Source organism: Mauremys reevesii, linkage group 1 (genome assembly GCF_016161935.1).
Source record: "Mauremys reevesii isolate NIE-2019 linkage group 1, ASM1616193v1, whole genome shotgun sequence".
Taxonomy (NCBI): Eukaryota; Metazoa; Chordata; order Testudines; family Geoemydidae; genus Mauremys; species Mauremys reevesii.
In genome coordinates, this window is record NC_052623.1 from 181907478 (window position 1) to 181930594 (window position 23117).

Here is a 23117-nt window from a genome sequence, read left to right on the forward strand (position 1 = left end):
ATCAAATTGTTCAGTCAAGGATAAAAGTTAACTATTTTTTTATTTACCCCTTACAGAGTCTGGTGGAGCAACAATCAGTAAAAATTATGATTTGAATGATCTTCCTGGGCCACCATCCAAACCCCAGGTCACTGATGTTACTAAGAACAGTGTCACCTTGTCCTGGCAGCCAGGCACCCCTGGAAGCTTACCAGCTAGTGCATATATCATTGAGGCTTTTAGGTATGTGAAAATTTCTACTTCTAATCTCTTTCCTTTCTAATTTTGTTTTAACCCTAGTGTTAACTATGCTCCTGGTATGATGGTACCTGTGTGGACATCTGCAAATTCAATTAACTCACTAAAGGCCTTATCTTTGATGGCATGGAGTTCATTCTTAATCTTCAAGAATTTCTCCTTTTTATTATTAACCACCTATTTCTTAATAGAACTTTTAGACAAGCACTAGACTATTTCTTCAGGTCAGCAAAAGTATAGCTTGACTATGCATTCACTCATCTGTTACTTTTTTCTTAATCTCTGAAGAGGGATAGCTCAGTGGTTTCAGCATTGGCCTGCTAAGCCCAGGGTTGTAATTTCAGTTCTTGAGGAGGCCACTTAGGGGTCTGGGGCAAAATCAGAACTTGGTTCTGCTAGTGAAGGTAGGTGGCTGTACTCAATGACTTTTCAAGGTCTCTTCCAGTTCTAGGAGATAGGATATCTCCATTATTATTATTTTTAATCCTGATCATCACTGAGGGTTTCAAATGAGAATGTTGACATTCAAATTGGACAGCGTGAGAGGAGGTAGTTTAATTAGGGTTGGGCAACACAGATTTAAAAAAAAAAAGTTAATAATAGAATTCCCTAAACCTTGAACATGTTGGGATGTTTAGTCTTAAAGCAGAACCTAAAAACAAAAACAAACAAACAAACAAAAACACCTTTTGAAATTCTAGTATGTGTATACCACATGGAATAAAATATATCATTTAAAAAACAAACATCTGATCATTTAGAGCTTGATCCTACAAGTCTGAAGTCGATCAGAGCTGAGGAGCTGAGCACCTCACAGGTGTGCACAGTATTTTGCAGGACTGAGCCCTTAGGTCACAATTCAGCAAGTTACTTAAATCAATGGGTTACTTGTGTGCTTCAAATTAGGGTGATGTTTAAGGATCTTCCTGAATCAGAGTCTTAAAGTGAAAGAAAAGGAGTAAATATATTTTTCCTTTTAGTTAGCATGGTAGTCTATGGTCATCTACAATATGTACAGTAACAGCTCAAAAGGCTACAATGATGACTACTCATCCTTCTACATAAATATCTATGTACCATTTCTAAAATATGCAAATAATTGTTTTCCGTAAAAATGGTAACTTCCAGTATGTCTTTTGACTCATATGAAAATAGTGACTACCTTTAATAAGCCCAAATGGAAAAGACAGAAAAACTTTCTAATGAATAATATACAACCGACAGCTATGAAATGAAATCCTCTCTTTATACTTAGCAAAAGTTTCCATTTGTCTTTACATAAGCTGCAGTGACATCTCACTGATGACTCTAAAAATCACCATATATTCATAGGGAGCTGTTTTTAACAATCACACTTGAGATCATTACAGATGCAAGTGCTATATTCTGTTTATAGGACAGTCCAGCTGAAAACATAAGCACAGGAAAATATATTCATGCATATTTAATTTACAGTTGTGTTTTTGAAAGAGTCAAAAGTAATTTTACATATGGATTTAATTCAAGGAGAACACATTCTTTTAGCAAGACAATTCATTGGCATAATTTACCCTGTAGTATAGAAAGTTATTCTTTTAACAGGTTTATTATTTTTATACATTTGTTCAAGAGGGCCCCATTTATCATTCACATTTACTTTTCCACTTTTCTGTATCTGTTCATTTTGCAAGTATTTATTTTAGTGGGCTACAATGTATTAGGAAAGGCTTTCTCTTCAGCTGGGCTGAAATATTTTTATGGTACTATTGTTTTGTTTCATAATGTGGTCTACCCTCTTGATGAATTAACTAAAACCAGCAGAACTGTTTCATTTTTTTAATTGATCTTGTTATTTTTTCCCCTCAATGGTTAACCTTGGCAAGGAAATGAAACCCAACTTCTTTTACAAATCCTTTCTCTCCCCAGTATGTAAAAGTTTGTTATAAAGAGGAGGGTGATGAATTGTTCTTCTTAATCACTGAGGAAAGGATAAGAAGTAATGGGCTTAAATTGCAGCAATAGAGATTCAGACATTAGGAAAAACTTCCTAACTGTAAGGATAGTTAAGCACTGGACCAAATTACCTAGGGAGATTGTAAAATCTCTGTCAGTGGAAGTTTTTAAGAACAGGTTAGACAAACACCCATCAGAGATGGCCTAGATAAACTTAGTCCTGCATCAGTGCAGGGAACTGGACTATCAGGGACCCTTCCAATTCTGTATTTGTATGATTTCTTTTTGCTTTAATCTGTAGTCTTCAACCATGTTTTTTTTCATTGCAGCCAATCTGTGAGCAATAGCTGGCAAACAGTTGCTAATCATGTAAAGACAACACTCTACACTTTAAGAGGATTGCGACCCAATACAATCTACTTGTTTATGGTGAGAGCAATCAACTCACAAGGTCTGAGTGACCCCAGCCCTATGACAGATCCTGTCCGCACACAAGGTAATGTCAATCATTAATTGTTCACATGATCTCCAGTTGTATCCAGGACTTCTGCTTGAATTACTTGATAATAGAAAGAAGGGCGGGGGGGGGGGTGGAAATCTCTGAAAATTGAGCCAATTTAGTTCAGCTGCTTTGCACCACTCTGGTAACTCAAAACACTGTAAACCCACCTCAATCTGTAAACCCCAGTTTAATTCCCTGCTGCACTACAGGCTTTTTGTATAACCTTAGACAAGTCACTTAAGGCCAGATCTGTAAAGGTTTTGAGGTGCCTAAAGATGAAGATAGATGGCTAGTGGAATTTTCAAAAGCACCTAGACGCCCAACTCACATTGGGTACCACTAGATTCCTATCTGTATCTTTAGGTGCCTTAATACCTTAACAAATCTGGCCCTTAGTCTCTCTGAGCCTCAGTTTACCATCTGTAAAATGGGGATAGTAGCACTTCCCTTCCTCAGAGGGTTTTTGTGAGGATACATATGTTCAAGATCATGAGGCACTAAACACTATGTTAATGGGGGACATATAAGTATGATACAAAGATAAAAGCCAGGTCTACAGCTAGATTTCATCACCAGAGTGGCACAAAGCAGCCAGAGTGTATGAATCAGTCTGGCCCAATATTTTTGCAGAGAATCAATGTGAATCTAATTCATGCTGAGAATTATTTTAAAAGATATTCTGAGACACGTGTGGGTGTGTATGTACATATTTTATGTTCTCTACATTCATCTACTGAATACTAAACTAAAAAGGATGGCCTAAATAGGACTTCTCAACTGTAGGACAGCTAGTGCAATTAGATGAAGATGGCCTGATCCTCCATTGCCTCCCATCTCTTACACCTGTACAAAAAGGGTGTGAAATGCTGACAAACCAGAATAGTTGTTTTATACCCAATTTACTCTCTCTATGCTCAGTCTAAATGAATATGGTGAAAATGGACATGCGTCTCGGTGGAGCACAGGTTTGTCAATGCATTGACCAAATTCTGCACCCCACAGCATAACTCTTCATTGAACAGATTGGAAAACAGTTATGAACAATTGTTTACTCAGACTTATTCCTGTTCACGGATGATTCAGAGTAATCTCCTACAATTCATTTACAGAAAGGTCTTGTATGGTTGTGCAGTGAGGCAAGGAGGGTGTACACAGCTTTTCCATCCCTGCAGAGTCACCCAGAGTAGTAGCCACAGCACTGGTAGGAGACCCTAGGCTCCTCTCTGCAAAGGGGCAGGGATGGGTGAGAACAGAGGAGGAATGGGCAGAGGCTTGGTTTTTAAAGGTCTGTTGCAAATTTTTGCTCCCCACCCCCACTGCATCAAGGAGACTCCAGGTGGGATTCTGCTTTTCAAAGCAGTACGCTTCCCATCAGTTCCCCAGGGATGTGCGGCTCTGCACCATCCCTGACTTTAAGCTCCATGCTCATAGCACAATCTAGCTTTTGAGAACTCTCATGTTCCACATCTTTATATCTGACATACTGACAAGAGATTTGATTTCAGCAAAAATAGTTCTTTTCATTAGCTTCAGGACATGTTGTAGTTTCCATTTCCACAAGCTGTTCGCCAGCCACACATGGTGCAACATGTAGAGTATGCATAGCTCTTTGATACCTTACCATTTAGTAGAATTAAATCATAACATCAATTGAGAATTAGCATAATGTTTTGATGTGATTTCTAATAATGCTTGGATTCAACTCAGACTCACAAAGGAAGCCGACATGCAGTAAAAAGCCTGTTCATACTAGCCATTGCAAAGTAAAGAGGCAATTAAAGCAATGGTACATTATATTAATTCATAACAGGTATCCATGATAACTTTTATGTCTTAAAATTTGGTTTCATTAAATAAAAATATGGCAAATAACATGCAGGGTATACTGGGCAAATTTACACCATTGGATTGCAAATCCTTACACTGAGCAAGAACTCCTCAAGCCATTAAGAGCCCTACTGATCGCTTGTATGTTTAATAACCATATATTCAGAAACACCCTTGAATAATATTGAAATAATAAACTCTAAATAAAACACTTCCAAACATACTAGGTTCATTGGGAGCTACTAGTTGTCGAGGTCATGCTCTAATAAAGTCCTTTGTAACTTCCAAATAAATACCTGGTTCTCGCTGGCATGTTGGTCACCCAGAAGATGTCTAGCAAACACAACTTGAGGCTACCCCTCCTATTCTGAGGAGCTCTCAAACACCATGTTGTTGTTTGGCTTCTGTCAGGTGGACTCTAATCTGGTATATCTTATTTCCGGGCAACCCCAATTGCCATACCTTTCAGGGTGGCTTGGGTCTGATCTGTTCTCTCCTTCCTGGACTACCCTGCTCTGGTCTAACTTCTCTATGGCCAGCACCAAGTTTTTCAATGTCATGAACAGTGTTTTTCATATGTGAACAAAGTTTCAATTTCAGTGGCTCCCCTGGCTCCTGTGCCACCCTCCCCTATCCCAAACTCCCTTTCCCAAGCTCATCCAACCAGCCAGAAGTGTCTCTAGCTGTGAGCCTGCTAAGAAGTACAGAAGTGTAGCCTCCCGCCTGCACTAGTTATCAGGTCTCCTTCTAGGATAAGTTCCACTAGGGCAGGGACTCTCCTCTAGCATGATAGGGACTGTGAAGCTCCTAAGATTTGCAGGAGAGTAGCTCCCCCTGGCAGACTGTCTTAGCCAACAGGCATGGAACAGTCCAATCACATCTAGCCAATAGTTGCACATTATGACATTTTTATTTTCTATTTTTTTCATCATAAAGCCTAGGAAATTCCTTTGAAAAAATATGTTAAGAAAGCATTAAAAATGTACAATTAATCACTTGAAATCAAACAATGACTACAGTAAGGTTGCCCATACAATCTAACTCTGCCCCTTTGTGACTCTAGGGTAATTTTTCATAACACAGTCACACCTAATTGCACAAATAATACAATACAATATCACGCAGTATTCTTCTATAGCAGGAGTGGGCAATCTTTTTGGCCCAAGGGCCACATCAGGATTGTGCAGCTGTATGGAGGGCTGGGTAGGGAAGGCTGTGCCTCCCCAAACAGCCTGGCCCCCGCCCCCTATCTGCCCCCCTCCCACTTCCTGCCCCATGACTGCCCTCTCAGAATCCCCAACCCATCCAACCCCCCCCACTCCTTGTCCCCTGACCGCCCCCTCCCGAGACCCTGGCCCCCCCATCCAATCCTCCTGCTCCCTGTCCCCTGACTGCCCCAGCCCCTATCCATACCCTCGCCCCCTGACAGCCCCCTGGGACTCTCACCCCCTATCCAACTGCCCTCTGCTCCTCGTCCCCTGACCACCTGCCCCGGGTTGGATAGAGGGTGGGATGGATAGGCGGTGGGATCCCGGGACCCCCACCCCCAATTGCCCCCCCTGCTCCCTGTCCCCTGACTGCCCTCCTGACCCTTATCCGTATCCTCGGCCCCTGACAGGCCCCCCGGGACTTCCACTCCCAACCCTCCCCGTTCCCCATCCCCTGACCGCTCCCCCAGAACCTCCACTCCATCCAACTGCCCCCCTTAGAATGCAGACCTTGGGAAGATGGATAAGTGGGCAGAATGCCGATATAGAAGTTAGTGGCATGCAAAATGCAATTAATCACATAACTAACACTAACACATGTAGGTTCTTGTGTTTGGTATAGTGGTGATATCCCGCTGTAGCTCTAATTAGTAAATTTTTTATAGCTTATGGACATTTGTCCATATTAAAAAAAAATACACACTGTATACACGATATATTTTTCCCTCCCAAAGGGGATATAATCATAGCACGCTGTTGGTTCTGTACCATTGGTAGATAATATTTTCTACATTTGTCCATATTAAAAAAAAATACACACTGTATACACGATATATTTTTCCCTCCCAAAGGGGATATAATCATAGCACGCTGTTGGTTCTGTACCATTGGTAGATAATATTTTCTAAGATTTAATCATGGGTAGCTATGGGAATTATTTTATATCCAGTATAAAAGTGTTTTGTAGTTAGTATAAGTTATCTTTCAATAAACAAGTCTGAGTTGCACTGTTATAGATTTATCTTAATATCTGTCTTTTTTTTCCCACTCACTTTGAATAGGCATATTTTGCTGAGCACACCACTTCTGTACCATTGCTAACGTTTCCATATTTGGATTATATTCCCTTTGGGAGGCCCATAGACTCATCCCACAAATTTGAAAGTCAATAGAAAGCCTGTGTAGATAGTGTCTCTTTGGTGAATCAAAACCCATAATATTGCTTGAAATATGAAGCTGAAATCTGGACTATGAAAACTAGATTTTTATCTAAATCCTGAGGACTGAAGTATTTGAGACATGCTTTGAATGTTTTTCTTTCTTAAGTGCAGTATTATCTCTACTTTACGTAATGTTTTTCCTGTTAAGAGAACAAAGGGCCACATATAACTCTCCCATACCCATCAGGCAGAAAAGATGTCACCTTGTTTGAGTCTTCCCTTTATGAGGTGAAGAGTTTGCAGCAGCATATATGGGGAAGTTAGTGTGGTCAATGAAACCAACGGCTCCAGTGGATCATCTGTGAAATCTGAGCAGAACTCATGTATGCTCATCCGCTTTGTAGCAGGCCTCTGGGCCCTCTTTCTCCTGTAGGAGCACAACTCTTGTGAAGTAATTGAATCTGAGCACCCTGCCTGTTCCACAACTCCCTGCCCTTCAGGGAGGAAAGCAGATACCAAGGGAGTTAGTGATGGTTTCCAGTAGCAGTAAGTCCTACATGGATTTCCACTGGGAATTCTGTGGTGTGCATACGGACATGTACCATGTTCAGTGGCTCCTCTCTGACTCTTAACCCAGAATAACACCTCAAGTTCCCCAGAGTACTAGTGCACCTCGTGGGAGGGATCCTCAGTTCTTTCCAAGGGCAAGTTTGGGAAGAATGTGGTTTCTATGCTGACTTGCTCCCCTCCATGCTATGTTGTGGAGAAGAACATGAGGCCCAATATTTGAATATATGGAATTTTGAAAACATTGGGACAGAGAAGTGTTTCTCAAAGTGCTGCATACTAGGGAGCCAGTTCACCACGCACTAGATCAACGCACAGAAAGCCACTTCTCTGAGCAGAAGGGTGATTCAGTCACCTCTTCAGGTCCTTCTCCAGGTGGTCATGGGATGCAGATGGGTAGGCTCAGAGTAAATGTGAACAGGATGGGGAATGAGTGGGTAGACCAGAGACAAGACTAGAGGGATTCACATTTTGAGGCCACACTCAGTAAAGACAATACAATTTCAGGTTGCATAACTTTTCCACATAGTGCCACGGAAATTCTGGAGGTCCACTATTGCCAGGGAGCAGAGCCAGATTGGTGTGGTGGGATGGAGCCTCCACACAGATTGCCCTGGCCTTACACAGAGCCACTGAAACCTATCTGGTTTCAGGTGGGGAAATCCATGTTTTCCTTCCCCACCCTTCTGCTGAAGGCATGATTTGGACTAATCTCTGCAAGATAATCCTTGTGGAGTTTTTCTCCCATGTCTTTTTTTATGTGAGAAGGGGCAATTTGACCTCACAACTTTATCCCATTTTCAGACATGAACAGCTGGAAAATGTATAAATTTTCTGTAGTGGAATAGGCTTAAATAACAGGAAATTGCTATTTTTAGTATGGTTCCCTGTCTTCTCTCACTTTCTAACTCTAATTTTGTCAAACTGAAAAGGAAAGGAAATTGTAATACATATTGAAAAGGAGGGAAAATTTGAAGAAGCATAATGAGTGTAACATACACAGTTTAAAAACAAGCAAATGTACATATTCAGCTTCTGCAATATAATTCGCTTAGATTATACAAACTTGTTGTGCTCTAGATTTGCAGGCACACTAGCACATCAAGACTATTATCATCTGAATATTTCAAAGCATGTGAATATGGTATCTCACCAATCACTCACTAGCTGCTAGGGGAAAAAATGTTTTCAATTACTATTTGGGCTAGAGAGGAACATTTTCTAATTGCCTAACTAATAGAACATGTGGTGTTTGTTTATGGCAGTGAATGTTTACGTGGTGCTTTTCAGAGTTCATAGGTTAATCTAATCTGCTGCATTGTTTTTGAAAGTGATACAAACTAATACTATTTTAACCCAGTACATTAAATTTGTCAGTCCTCCTAATGAATTAATGATACAAGTGAGGCTCCTTATTAAAATAATCATTTTGTGTCTGTGGTTGGCCTGGCAGATATCAGCCCACCAGCACAAGGAGTGGATCACAGGCAAGTCCAGAAAGAGTTAGGAGACGTCATTGTACGGCTACATAATCCTGTTGTGCTGACACCCACTACAGTTCAAGTCACCTGGACAGTAAGACTTTTCTAATTGCTACCTTTCATTGACAGCTTTAATCTTGTTTACTTGTCCCTGCAATTCTTTCTCAGCTCTGAAAAACCCTAGTCTGACCTTAGTACAAGTGGCCAGATAAGCTAACATTGTACAGACAATGAACAATGTGCTAAAGGAATGGATTCTTTCTTTCTTTCTCTCTTTCATTGTGTCTATCTGTCTTTGTTAAAGTCAATCAGGTTCAAAAGCTTCACATGTAGCACAAAGCATGTTAACTGACTGACAAAGAAGATCTTTTTAACAGAATGTGTCTTAACCCACAATGCAAAAATGTGACTGATGCTTACACTAGTCTTCAGTGTGTAAACTGAGTGTAATAAGCAAAATTAAGTATCAGAATTAAGGATAAATTGATGTTTTCATAATCTCTGTCTACTTCAATCCGTGGGGACCTCCTGCCACAATATCCCATTGCCTGGCGACCTTTACTTGCAATAATGATCTTCCTACAAGGCACTTGTGGACAGATGTGCGTGCATGGTCTAAGTATGTAATGGTATTTCATTCTATAGCACAAGCTCTAACTTCACCTGATGGATTATGGAAGGCCTAAATCTCTTTGACATTACCTACAACATCTCTGTTTAAGAGGTCAAACTATAGGGTTAGCGCTCCCGAGGACTAAGTTTATAGTATTTAGCTTTCAAAATGCTACATTTCTTTTCCTGGCACTTCAGGGAAGGGATTTGTAACCATAGAAGCAGAGATTTTCTAGGGCACTACACACCACAAATAAGTGCTTTCTTCTTCAGGCAGTTACCCTGTGGAGGGGAATACCAGATCAGGGAGAGTGGACTAAGCACCACAGCAGTGCCATCAGTGCACAGGGCTTGAATGATTATTTTATATATGCTGCTGCCAGGGGCGGCTCTACCTTTTTGGCCGCCCCAAGCAGTCATGCGCGGGAGGCGCCCCGGAGCCGCGGGAGCAGCGGACCTCCCGCGGGCATGACTGCAGAGGGTCCGCTGGTCGCGCGGCTCGGCTGGACCTCCCGCAGCTGGACGGTTCGCAGGTCCGGCGGCTCCGCTTGAGCTGCCGCAGTCATGCCTGCGGGAGGTCCACTGGAGCGCCCCCTCCGCAGTCATGCCTGCGGCAGGTCCAGTCCTCCCGGGGCTCCGGTGGACCTCCCGCAGGCATGACTGCGGCAGGTCCGCCGGCCCAATCTGCCGCCCCCCCGGGAAAGGGCCGCCCCACGCGCGTGCTTGCCGCGCTGGGGTCTGGAGCCGGCCCTGGCTGCTGCAGGGATCCAGGGCACAGTATTTTTTTTTACACATGCACTGTCACTACAGCCAGCAGCTAATGAGTCATGTAGACTATAAAAGAGAAGAGAGGACTGAAGATGAGAACTGTGTATATGTATTGGGTGGGGGAGAGGGTGCGTGGTGAATTTTGCAGCACTGATGTAAGGCTTATTGCCTTTGTACTACAGAGCCTGGCTTGGTGGGGACTCAGACCTAGGTCCTACCAAATTCACAGCCATAAAAAATGCATCACGGATCATGAAATATTTTCTCCCCCTGTGAAATCTGGTCTTCTGAGTGCTTTTACCCTGTACTATACAGATTTCACAGAGGAGACCAGCGTTTCTCAAACTGGTCCTGATTCAAAAAGGGGTTGCAGGCAGGGGGGTTGGAGGTGTGTGTGTGTGTGGCAAGGCTATTTTAGGAAGGTCGCGCTATTGCCACCCTTACTTCTGCCCTGCCTTCAGAACTGGGTTGCTGGAGGGTGGTGGCTATTGTCCAGCTGCCCAGCTCTGAAGGCAGTACTGATGCCAGCAGCAGCGCAGAAGTAAGAGTAGCAATACTGTAACCCCCTATACAATAACCTTGCAACACCCCACTCCTCCCCAAAAATCCTTTTTCGATCAGGACCCCCACAATTATAACACTGAAATTTTGGATTTAAATAGCTGAAATTATGAAATTTACAATTTTTCAAATCCTATGACCGTGAAATTGACCAAAGTGGACCATGAATTTGGTAGGGCCCTACTCATACCACATCCCTGTTCAGACAGATTTGGGGCTGGACAGAGGCAGGCTTGGAATAGAATGGGAAATTCATTGACTTAACTTTTTCAGAGGACTATAGGAAATATTTCACTGCATCTCAAAGACTGAGAATGGGGGAACCCATTTATCTCCAGTCCTCAGATAATGGATTTGTAACAAGCCCTCCTACTCTGGATTGGCATAGGCGGAGAATTTATCCCTAAACAGGCAGTTAGTACCTTCATGCATATGATCCATGGAACCAGGTATTACAGAGGTGCACTGGACCAAGTTGTTTGGTCACCAATCTGTTGGAAATGGATCCAGTTGAAGAGGTCTGATGTACTTCAAAGACAATTGAGTCTGGTCAGAGTCTAGTCACTATTCTCAGCTCTGGCTCTGTAAGGGGCTTTTTGAGGCTCAGACTTTTTCTGACACCCTACTTTGGGATGTGGGACTTTGCAATCCACCCACACTGGACTCCCCCAGAGCTCCTCCTCGTGAAACCCCCAAGTGGTTACACTGCTTCCCCCAGAGCTTCACTGATGATGTGGTCACACTGGGCTCCTAGTCCAAAGCCTTCAGGGACAACATGGCTGTAAAGCAAGGAACATGGTCTTAGCAAAGAAATTTCTTAACCATGCACTTTTACTCTAGTACAGTGGTTCCCAAACGTGTTCTGCCGCTTGTGCAGGGAAAGCCCCTGGCGGGCCAGGCCGGTTTGTGTACCTGCCGTGTCCACAGGTTCAGCTGATCACGGCTCCCAGCGGCCGCGATTCGCTGCTCCAGGCCAATGGGAGCTGCTGGAAGCGGCAGCCAGTATGTCACTCGGCCCGCGCCGCTTGCTGCAACCCACGTTGGCCTGGAGCAGCAAACCGTGGCCACTGGGAGCCGTGATCGGCCGAACCTGTGGATGCAGCCAGTACACAAACCGGCCCAGCCCGCCAGGGGCTTTCCCTGCACAAGTGGCGGAACAAGTTTGGGAACCACTGTTCTAGAAATGTACAGATCTTAGTCTGAAGAACAACAAATATCCTCAGACACACCCTCATCATGTAAGAGCCTCACCTCTTCTGTGAATCTGAAGTCTGTTAGCATTTCAGTCTGGGCAGAATCTCTCCTGCCCTCTCTCTCTTCAGCCAGTTCTGCTTACATGTGGCGATGGTTGGTCTCCAACTCGGAGCAGCAGCTCTTCTGAAATACAGTCTCTGTCTCCTTTTGCCACGTGCTCAGCTGAAAAGCTCCAGCCCCTCCCTCAGTAAGGCACCGGTGCAGAAAACCCTTTGTTCCATGGGGGTGGCTCAGTAGTTAAGAATCATTCAAAGTTGATAGCCCCAGTTTGTAGTCCCGTTGGCTTCTCTGTGACAGTCCTTCAGTGAAGCGTCAAGAGCCTTTCCTGGGCAGGATAGCTATCAGGAATGCATTTAAATAGGCTTGCCTTGGGCAAGGTTAGATGTGTTCATCAAATAATACAAAATGGAGGCCCTAGTAAAATAGGGCTTCAGAATACAAAATGGAGTTCACAGTTTGATCCAGACACACTCATTCTTTCCACCAGGAAGAGATTAAATAATGTGAACAAACTCTCACATTTGTGCCTGCCCTGTTTTTCATAAGGAAAATATAAATTGTTGTGGTTTATAATATCAGCTTTTTTTGCTAGATCCCTTAATGTGAAAAGCAGTGACCCTACACCATCTAACAAGCACACACTGCCCACTGGTAATACATCAGAATTGCCCTAAAGAAGGAAGAGATTGGGGAGGGAAGGGGAAGTTAGCACTGCTAATTAGAAAGTTTCTAGCAATCGGGACAAAACCATTTAATTAACCACAGTCTCCGGGATAGCAACCACACTATCCAGAGAGTAAAGCCAACTTTATTAATGTGGCATAAAGATCCAGCATAGCTAGCATCCAAAAGGAGACAGACGTCAGAAGAATGATGTGACTCTTTCCCTTCTGGAAATTCCTGTTTGAAATTCCAAACGCTTTGCTAGGTGACAAACCACCTAGATGCCTTTCTATTATTTGACAGGGAGAGGGAGAGCTCAGTGGTTTGAGCATTGGCCTGCTAAACCCAGGGTTGTGAGTTCAATCCTTCAGGGGGCTATTTGGGGATTGCTCCTGCTTTGAGCAGCGGGTTGGACTAGATGATCTCTTGAGGTCCCTTCCAACCCTAATGTTCTATGATGGCTGGCAAACTTGCATCAGTCACTCCCCTTCTTTGGGTTCTGTTACAGCTTTTTAAAATGATTCTGAAATTGTCTCCTCTGTTCCAAATCAGGACTTGAAATTCCAGAAATATTTTCCAGAAATAATAACTCTGTGATTTGCAAACTTTATATATACACCTCTACCCCAATATAACGCGACCCAATATAACACAAATTAGGATATAACGTGGTAAAGCAGCGCTCCAGGGGTGGGGTGGGGCTGCGCACTCTGGTGGATCAAAGCAAGTTCGATATAACATGGTTTCACCTATAACGTAGTAAGATTTTTTGGCTCCCGAGGGCAGAGTTTTATCGGGGTAGAGGTGTATGTATTGGCTATAATATTGCATCCAAATATCTATGTCAAAAGGAGTCTGAAATAGCAAAATTAAGCCCTCAAAAGTTAGGTAATGGCACTATTAAGGTTACCATTACAACTTACTTTTCCCCCTATACAGTCTTTAACTACATGGTCACATAGTATTTTTTCCACAGGACCTCCTGCTTCATTCAGTGAATGGGTAGTTGTTCAATATTTCTTTTTATCATCTTTATTCAAAGAATGCCCCCAGGCTTTATTTAATGCACACCATCCAAACCCTATACCAAATATAAAATTATTAATTTCCTCCTGGGTGCTGCTGTAGTGCTCTCACCATAGTATCTGAGTGCTTCACAAACATTAATTAATTTATTTTCACAACATGCCTGTGAAATTAGATGGTATCGTTATCTCCATTAAATACATGGGGAACTGAGACACAAAAGATATCAATGCCAGAATTATCAAGTGTCTACTAACTTTGGGTGCTCAACTTGAAACACCTGGTACCTGATTTTTCAGAGTGTATGTAATCTTTATACATTCAAAGTACAGCTCCCGTTGATTTCAGTGTTAGTTGTGAGGGTTCAGCACTACTACAAATCTGGCCCCATGTGTGGTTGTTTGGGCACCCAGAAATTGAAGAACATGCTGGTAGTGGCCAACTGTGAAAATTCTGGTAAGGTACCTCTCCAACATCCCAAAGGAGCTCTGTGGCAGAGACATGGATATAATCCGAATCCCCAGGGCAGTATTCAGCTTTCTTTAACCCTACTCCCTCTCCAGTCAATCCTCTGATACCAACCACCTCCTTCCACCCTTCCTCTTTACAACTATCTACCCTCTCTTCCCTGCCCCCAGCTCCTGCCCTCTTTCTCCTCTGCATCTATCGCACGCTCCATGCCCTGGTGACTGCCCCACTCTGCTCTGGCTCCTATCCACTCTCTCCTGGTTCCCGCCTCCCTCTCTCTCTTCTCCTATTTATCCCACCATCCTGGCTCCTACCCTTCATTCCCCTCTACTCCAGTCCCCCTTCCCTCTACTTATGTATATACCCTCCAATCCATCCCCTTCCTCTCTGCTCCAGTCAACCACTACTATGTCCCCCAATGGCTCGTGCCCCCCTCCTCATTTTATCCTCACCACTCTCTGTTTCCTCCACCCCTCTCTATCCATTTCAAACCCCTCTCCCCACAAACACTCTGTACACCTCTGCCTTCCTCCATCTCTTCCATGCAGCCTGCAATAGCGAGAGCATTGAGAGCAAAAGAGAGACAGTCTCTCTGCTCTCCACTCCTGTGGCTAGTGCCACTGCAGCCCCTGCCAGACAGGAAGCCCAATTTCAGGGAAAGTCCTACTCTGCTCTGTAATTCTGGGTTATAGTATGTTCAGTTGCCCTGTAAGGGTGGGCACCCATGGTCTTGTCAGCACCTAGGAGGTGGGAAAGTTTGTACAATGCTGAGTACAGTTGGCATTGTCAAAGAACTTAGCTGCCAATCTCTAAGAAGTTTTACTGCCCATGTACAAGCTGAGATTTTTTTTGAAGTCTTAAAAATTGGCCAAACTTGGGTGGGTCTTTTTGTTTTATTTTTATGAGAACAGCGAAAGGCACTTCCCTAAAATCAGAGTAACTCACCTCTCTGCCAAATGTTCAAATCCCTGCTTCATAAGAACGGCCATACTGGGCAGACCAATTGTCCATCTGATTCACTATCCTGTCTTCCAACTGGCCAAAGCCAGGTGCTCCAGAGGGAATGACCAGAAAAGGCAATCATCAAGTGATCTTTCCCTGTCGTCCACTCTCAGCTTCTGGCAATCAGACATTAGGGACACCCAGAGTATGGCTTGCATCCCTAACCATCTTGGCTAATAGCTGTTGATGGACCTATGTTCCATGAATGTATCTAATTCTTGTTTGAACCCCATTACAGTTTTGGCCTTCACAACATCCCCTTGGCAATGAGTTCCACAGCTTTACTGTGCATTGTGTGAAGACGGGATTGGAAGTTCTCAAATAAGCATTTGTATGAATTTTTTAACATGAGCAAAGCAATGTATTTTTTTCCTAATCTCGTTCTTGGAAACAGCTGAACCATTTTAGCTGAAACTTTCCAAAAATTTCAGTTTGAGTCAGACATCTGATATGGAGAAATTCATAGAGTTTGGCAATATTATAAGCAATTGAAAACAGGATATTGTAGGGGATAGGTACCCTTGACAAAAGCTTACCAGCTCCATCTATAATGCATCCAAAAGCAAGGGCAGTTAAGTTCTGGAATAGGCTTCTAAGGGAGATTGTGGAATCCCCAGCTTGAGAGGTTTTTAAGAACAGGTTAGAGAAACCCCTGTCTAGGATGGTGTGGGTATACTTGGTCCTGCCTCAGCTCAGGTGGATGGACTAGATAACTTCTCAAAGTCCTTTCTAGCCCTATATTTCTATGATTCTGTGGGACTTAAAGGAGAACTTGTATTGGAGAAAACTTGTAAATGAAAACTTTAAACAAAGGAATCAGTGTACCTGGCAGTATTTTTTAGCTTTCTGCTAGGTTTTATTATTACAGATGGGTGAATAGGGAACATTATCTTTCCAAAATTTTTCTTTTGTTATTGTTTAAACTGTTTATTTCCTTTGGTTGTCAAAAAGAAAGTGAAATTACAGGGAATCTGCATGCACATCTTTAACATTTTGAGTCAGGGTTGTTATAAGAAAACATCTTAGACCTGATCCTACTATGAGCTTCACGCAGATGAATCCCTCAGACCTCTAAAGTCTTCAATAGGGCTCTATATAGGCACTGGGGTCTGTCTATGCAGAGTTAACAGTAAAATAGGGGCCATATTAAGGAAATGTAGGACATGATGTGCCTAACTGAGGCTGTGAGGAGTCAGATTTATGTCTCTTCCTGTAAACATTTAAGTAACAGAGTTGTACTGGCACAAATATTTGCATAAAGCAAATCTTAAAGTCACAGGCACAAGTACTTGTGGAAACTGAATTTCACATTCCCATGTGTGACAAAGTTGGAATTTTCTCCAATACATTTATGAATGATAAGCATGGCAGTGATTTACTGGACTAGGGATTACTACCATGTTGGTAAAAATGGTTAAAAAGCTGCCCTTGGATCAGAGCCAGAGCCACAAGGTATCTGTACCTGTCTGGGGTGGTATGAATGGGTTGTTAAAGGACTGTCTGAAACTGACCATATCAATTAATGATCTGGAAAGACAATTGGAACTCCAGTGGTCTGGACATTCACATCTAGCATCCAATAGCCAAGAGGATTTTTTCCCTCACCTCTCTGCAGGGAAGCCAAGCAAAGATCCCAAGTGGTAGAATGAAGGAGAAGGGCACCTGGTGTCTGTGTTAGGAGCTGAGATCAAAGAGATACAAGACACATGCATCTCTGGAACAAGAGATAAAGGGACAGAGAGACAGGTAGCCAAAATGTATTCCACAGCAGCTTTACTGGGTAGAGCCCTGATGTTGGCCAGTCTGAACTCTGTCTTCACATTTGCTTCTCTATACTAACGTAGGGGCTTCCCAGTGCTGTTTTCCAGTTGACTAATAAACCCTGCTCTGTTTTGGAAAAGTTGTCCAGTGTCATTGCAAATACTTGCTGAGGTGCATTGATCCCTGAAGAGGAAATAAAAGCTCCTGTTCAGAGATTATCTCAGTTGGACTCACTGGGCAGAAACAGGAGTGCTGCAGCACAGAGGCTCAGTCTCGGAGGTGCTGAGATTGTATGGCCTACCCTTAAGGAAGAGTGGGACCCCTTTACACACTGAAGTGATTCCTCCAAAGGACTGTTTAAAATCTAGGAAGTAGCACAGATCCTGTGGATCCATGATACCATGTGTGTGAGAGAATTCACATCAGCCATGCTTGTGTAATGCCAACAGGCCACAGTTGTCAGTGAGGAGGCTCAAACCTGGGACCTCTGAAGCTTAGTGCATGAGCCTCTACTGCCAGGGGCGGCTCTACCGTTTTGGCCGCCCCAAGCAGTCATGCGCGGGAGGCACCCCGGAGCCGCGGGAGCAGCGGACCTCCCACGGGCATGACTGCAGAGGGTCCGCTGGTCCCGCGTGGCTCGGCTGGACCCCCCGCGGCTGCGGACGGTTCGCGGATCCCGCGGCTCCGCTTGAGCTGCCGCAGTCATGCCTGCCGGAGGTCCACTGGAGCGCCCCCTCCGCAGTCATGCCTGCGGCAGGTCCAGTCGTTCCAGGGCTCCGGTGGACCTCCCGCAGGCATGACTGCGGCACGTCCGCCGGCCCAGCCTGCCGCCCCCTAGATTTCGCCGCCCTAGGCACCAGCTTGTTTTGCTGGTGCCTAGAGCCGCCCCTGTCTACTGCATGAGCTAAAAGCCATATACCTATTAGCTAAGGCGGTAGAACAGACTCATTAATCTCTCTAAGTATTCTCAGTGCTACTAGATGGGCCAGAGCACCGCACCCAGGAGGTGTATGGGTTACACTTGCGCACTCATATAATAAGAGAACGGAAACTATAGTATGTGACTTGTTTCACTAATCATAACTAGCCAACACAGCACATGATTTAAAAATGGCAAGACATTGAATAATTTTGAATAACACATATATTTGAGAAATGGTTGTCTGCTTGTGGGTGTCCTGTGACAAGAAGAAGAGCCTACATGAGTCCAATACATTTTTCATTATGAATTATTTGCTCAGATCTAGTCACCATTGAAGGCATTTATGATATCTTCTTTTTAAAATGTTCTTTATTGGGGTTTGATTAAATGCCCAAGCGAGGATGTCATGTACTCCTTGTACATGGCAGGTTGCAGGGCTGCTACTAGCATGTCAGGCTTCTGCAGCAGATATGAACTGACTACAGAGCTTCCATCGTGTTGAGAGAGATACAAGAGATGTGTTCTCTATGAGATACATGAATGCACTGCTACCTATAGACGTTACCAGCTCAAGTGAGGTATGTTATAAGTGGTGTCACCTAGTGGCTGTACATTATAATATAGTTTGAGCATTCCGTTACAGAGGATACATTTCTAAATGTCAGGAAATGATGAGTAAACTCTGCTGTCTGAAAGAATTTGTATATGTAGGTGAAACACAGGCTGGAAACACTATACAATTCTGAACAAGATCTCTGCTATTGTACTGGGTTAAGACCTATGTTGCTGATTCTTTTTATGTTTCCCTTCATTTTTCTTTGTAATGGTATCAGAGCTCAGCTGATCTATCGGAAAATGGATTTTCCATCCCACCAAAAAAAAAAAAAAAAAAAAAGAGCGACTCGAAAAAAATGTTTCAACTCAAATTGGGACCAAAGGCCCAAATTTTGATTTTTTTTTAAAACATATTTCTGCATTTTTGTTTTTTGTTTCAGGTCAATCAAACTCTTTCATTTTGATGAATCCAGAATGTTTTGTTTCAATTTTGATTATTTGTAATTTACATTTTTAGAATTTAAAATTAAACAAAAAGTTGTTTCAAAACAAAAAATTGAAACCATCTTTTCTAAAAATGGCAACGTGGGACTTTTTTACTCTCTCCCCCCAGTGAAATTTTGTCAAAATTGATAGAGTTTCACAAAAAAATTGGTTTTCTCTTAATGACATTTTCCAACAGAAAACTGTTTTGACCAATAAATAAATAAATGAAAAAAATTACCAGTTCTAATGCGGCACCCTCCTGATGTCCCATCACTTCAAGAATGCACCTTAATTCCCCTGCCCTGGTCTACTCTGCATTCATACTCTTTCCCTTTCTCCTCTTCTTTTCCACAATATTGTTTTCCCTCTCAGCCAAGAACTCACCTGGTCCCTGTAATGTCTTTTCTTCTCTCTCTCCAACCCCTGTGCCTTCCATGGAGTGTTAGAAAGTTGTTCCGATGATACTAGACAGGTGGATGAACCAGCTGACTGATTCTAATTCATCTCACTGCTCCTCACTCCTCTGCTTTCAGTCACACACTGTGCACAGCATAAGACACGGACTCACGCAGATCATGGGAGCTGGGAGGCAAGGAACTGAGAGAGGGAGCCAGCTGGCTACCCATCCCATAGTGATGCAAGTAAACCCCATGGATTTGAAAGGAGTGGCAGACATAAGAAATTATGAGCAGCCCTTTAAATATTAGGTGTATCTCACTTCACACTAGGATCCTGCATCCATCCTTTATGGATATTCTGGCCAGGCATGAATGCTGGTGAATTTCCAAGGTTATGGTGAGTTCTTACTGCTGAACTTGGCACGGACTGAGATGTACAGTAGCCGTGACCAAACTCACAAGTTATTCCGCCCAGATGGAGAATTGCTATTGGCATATTTATAAGTAGTATCTTATTCAGGATATTGTGGGAGGAGAATTTACATACAAAAGAGTGTTCTGTAAAATGTCTTTAGGCTGCGGGTTAGTGGGCTTGTCCCCAGGAAGCCATAGCTACAGGGTTGGCTAAGTGATGAATTCTCTGTGTCATATTTTTAACACCTGAATAGCCTGATAGTATAATCTAATGGGTTTAGAATCCATACAGCATTTGGTGGTGATGTGCATAGATCTGGAAAAGGCAGTTTCCTGTTCCATAGAATTGTATCTGCAACTAGTGCTAATAGTGCACAAAGTGTCACTAGTGTATTTTAACTGGTCCTATTTGTAGGTAAAACAAATGTGTTAGTTTAGTACAAAATCTATTGCCTACCCTGTGTAGGAAACTCTGATTGGTGTTACAGAGATTTTCTCTACTAAATAGTCATCATGACATAGAGATCAATTGTGCCTTTTAAGGCATCACATGATATTGGGAGCAGTGTAGAGCAGCAGCCCACCAGCAATTATTCTCTGGTACCAGATTACATGCCCCTTGAAGGCATATGCACCCTCTTATTTGAAGGAAGAAAGGTACCTTAGTTCCACCTCCTGTCCAGCTCTTTTGGGGTGGATAGCATTGCTATCTGTACTAGCTAGGAGTAGTCTGTGGCTGCATCCAGGGGCAGCTGCAGGCACCAGCGCTGCAAGTGCTTGCCAGGGCAGCAAGCCGCAGGGGGCAGCCTGCCGGTCACTGTGAGGGTGGCAGTCAGGTGGCCTTCGGTGTCATGCCTGCGGGAGGTCTGCCAGTCTTGCGGCTTTAGCAGCAATTTGGCGGCTGGTATGCCGAAGGTGCGGGACCAGCAGATCAGACGCAGAACCACCGCCAAATCCTCTTTACTGGCAGACCTCCTGCAGAAGCACCACCGAAGGCACCATGACTGCCATGTTTGGGGTGGCAAAAAACATAGGGCCACCCCTGGCTGCATCCTGTGTAGGATAAGAGAAGGGAAGCTTTTCCTCGTGTCCTCCATGATACTCCTTGCATATGATTGTCTGGCCCAAATACATGACATTAACAATATGTCAGGGTGTTTCAGATGGCAGTTCATAAGCACACACCACAAGTGAATTAATGACACTATAGATGGTGCTTTATTAGTTGCACTGTTGGGCGTGTTATAAAATGGTTAGCAAGGTCTTCTATTCTAATATTTGGTAGTATAGTAAATGCTTGCAATACCTCACACTTCAGAATTGAAGATGTTTAATGGCTAAAATCTGGTGATCCGAATTAATAGTTATAGTTTCATTGTATGCAGCTTTATGAGCCTTCAGTTCATTATTAGATGTACTCTGTGTGGGTGGGGACATGCCCCTATACATGCATATAGTTTGTGTCGCAAACACAAATTTACCCATATTTTATATACAGCCTACTGATTTTCAGCCTAGTATTTTTTAAATTTTCCCTTTTTGACACCTCTTTGTACCCATCCATTCTTAAAGGTTCAGCCAAAAAAAAAAAAACAGTCAGATTAAAAGTTACTGTATTTTTCTGAAGTGTAGAGAGAAATCTAATTTAAAATTAGCTTTGGATTATTAAACAGCTCAGCCATATACTATAGTTTAGGTGAAAATGATGTATTATAGAGTATGCAAAGGAGTTAATACTATATTTCGTAGTAAACTTGAGGTTCATAAAGTCTTTACGTCTGTAAAACATTTAATTAATGAAAGTCAAACATGGATAAAAACAATTTACCCTGATTTACAGACTCCCTTCATCTGGAAACAGCTGCTTAATGTTCTTCTTAAAAACACAGCTTGATTCTTTCAGTATTAACAAGCTATTATTGTGAGTTATGTCCCTCTTTCAGTGCATAAATTCACTTAAAGTGAATGTAGAAAAGTTTACAAAATGCAGGCTTAATGTTGTTGTAACATATGTTGCAAGGTTTTTAACGGTGACAATTTTGATTAAAGACATTTTTGCTTTGCTCTTGTAAATTAAGATTTCTTCTTGCTTGCTCTGTTTTTTAATGTTACAAGAACTGAAGAACTTAATGACTAGTAAGTGAGGGTATAGTAAAGGTAGTGAAAGTCAGAAGATCTTGGTTTGTGCCTTCAGTCTTGGACCCACTTATTCTTGACATAGCCCAAACAAGCATAGCTCTAATTCTGGAAAATCTTTGATGAGTTAGCAAGCTGTCAAGAGGGTGAAGGAAATCGTTCTTGTCACAACTCAGCTATAAGACTAGAGCTAACAATCCACTCAGCTATATGTCCAAACTGACACACAGAACGTGCTACTTGTATTATTTTCTTTGGCTGTTTGCTTGACAACTGCAGAAGTGAAAATCTTCTTTTAGCGTGCAACATTTTGACTGTTAGAGATTAAAATACAAATTCGTGCAAATGTTACAGTACAGTACGGCATAATACCTCAACGTTATTTGATATAATACCTTTTTTTCCAAATAAAAACGCTTGTGGTCACTTCAACATAATACATTTTGAACTATCTTTTTTTCAATTACAGTAACGTTTATTGTTTTGAAAGACAGGGTAGAATTGTTATATTACTGTATACAGCCCCGACCTTGAATTCTGTTTGCACGGCAACAAATTAAATACAAACAACAACAACATTCCATCCCCATCGGATGGCATGAGTGCTTTGTAACCTCAGAATGCAAATAGACTGGTTAGTCTAAGAACACAGGAAACAACACATTTTCTTGGTCATTGTTTTTTCTGCATCTGTCTATGTTTATTTTGCTTTCCTGAATATCTCATGAAAGGACCAGCCATAAGCCAAGTAATGGACTAACTAAAAGCATATAGTACATCTTCAAAGCTTTGTATTTTTCTGAAAATAATTTTTTTCCTTTCTTTCTCATATTTCAGCACATCAGTAGCCAAGTTAGTTTTAATTGTTTACATGCAATACTCATTATGACAAATTGCTAGAAAATTATCTACTTATGATTTTTGTTTTATACTTTGAGATTTAGGTGGGTTTATCATAATATCTATTGTGATAAAGTAAAGGGAACAATGAGAGATAGAGTTATACCACTTTAAAAAAATTAAGTGAAATGACAGTAATCCACAAGAAGTTTTAATTTTAGATTTAGAGGACGTCAGTAACAGGCAACTGACTAGCTTACTGTTTGTCATAAACACATGAATACAGTAGGCAGCCTTTTTGGTTTCATTATTGGATTATGGATCATGTACTTTAAAA

At 42.5% G+C, this 23117-nt stretch overlaps 1 protein-coding gene across 17 annotated transcripts in view; it reads left to right on the forward strand.

The window, feature by feature from the left end:
- ROBO2 (roundabout guidance receptor 2) overlaps window positions 1–23117 on the forward strand; it is a 620357-nt gene that overhangs the window by 501413 nt on the left and 95827 nt on the right. For all 17 annotated transcript variants that reach the window (XM_039529402.1, XM_039529445.1, XM_039529500.1 and 14 more), the window contains 3 exons: window positions 57–222; window positions 2499–2665; window positions 8887–9008. In XM_039529402.1, coding sequence (XP_039385336.1) covers window positions 57–222; window positions 2499–2665; window positions 8887–9008 — 455 coding nt within the window. The remainder of the gene's footprint in view (window positions 1–56; window positions 223–2498; window positions 2666–8886; window positions 9009–23117) is intronic.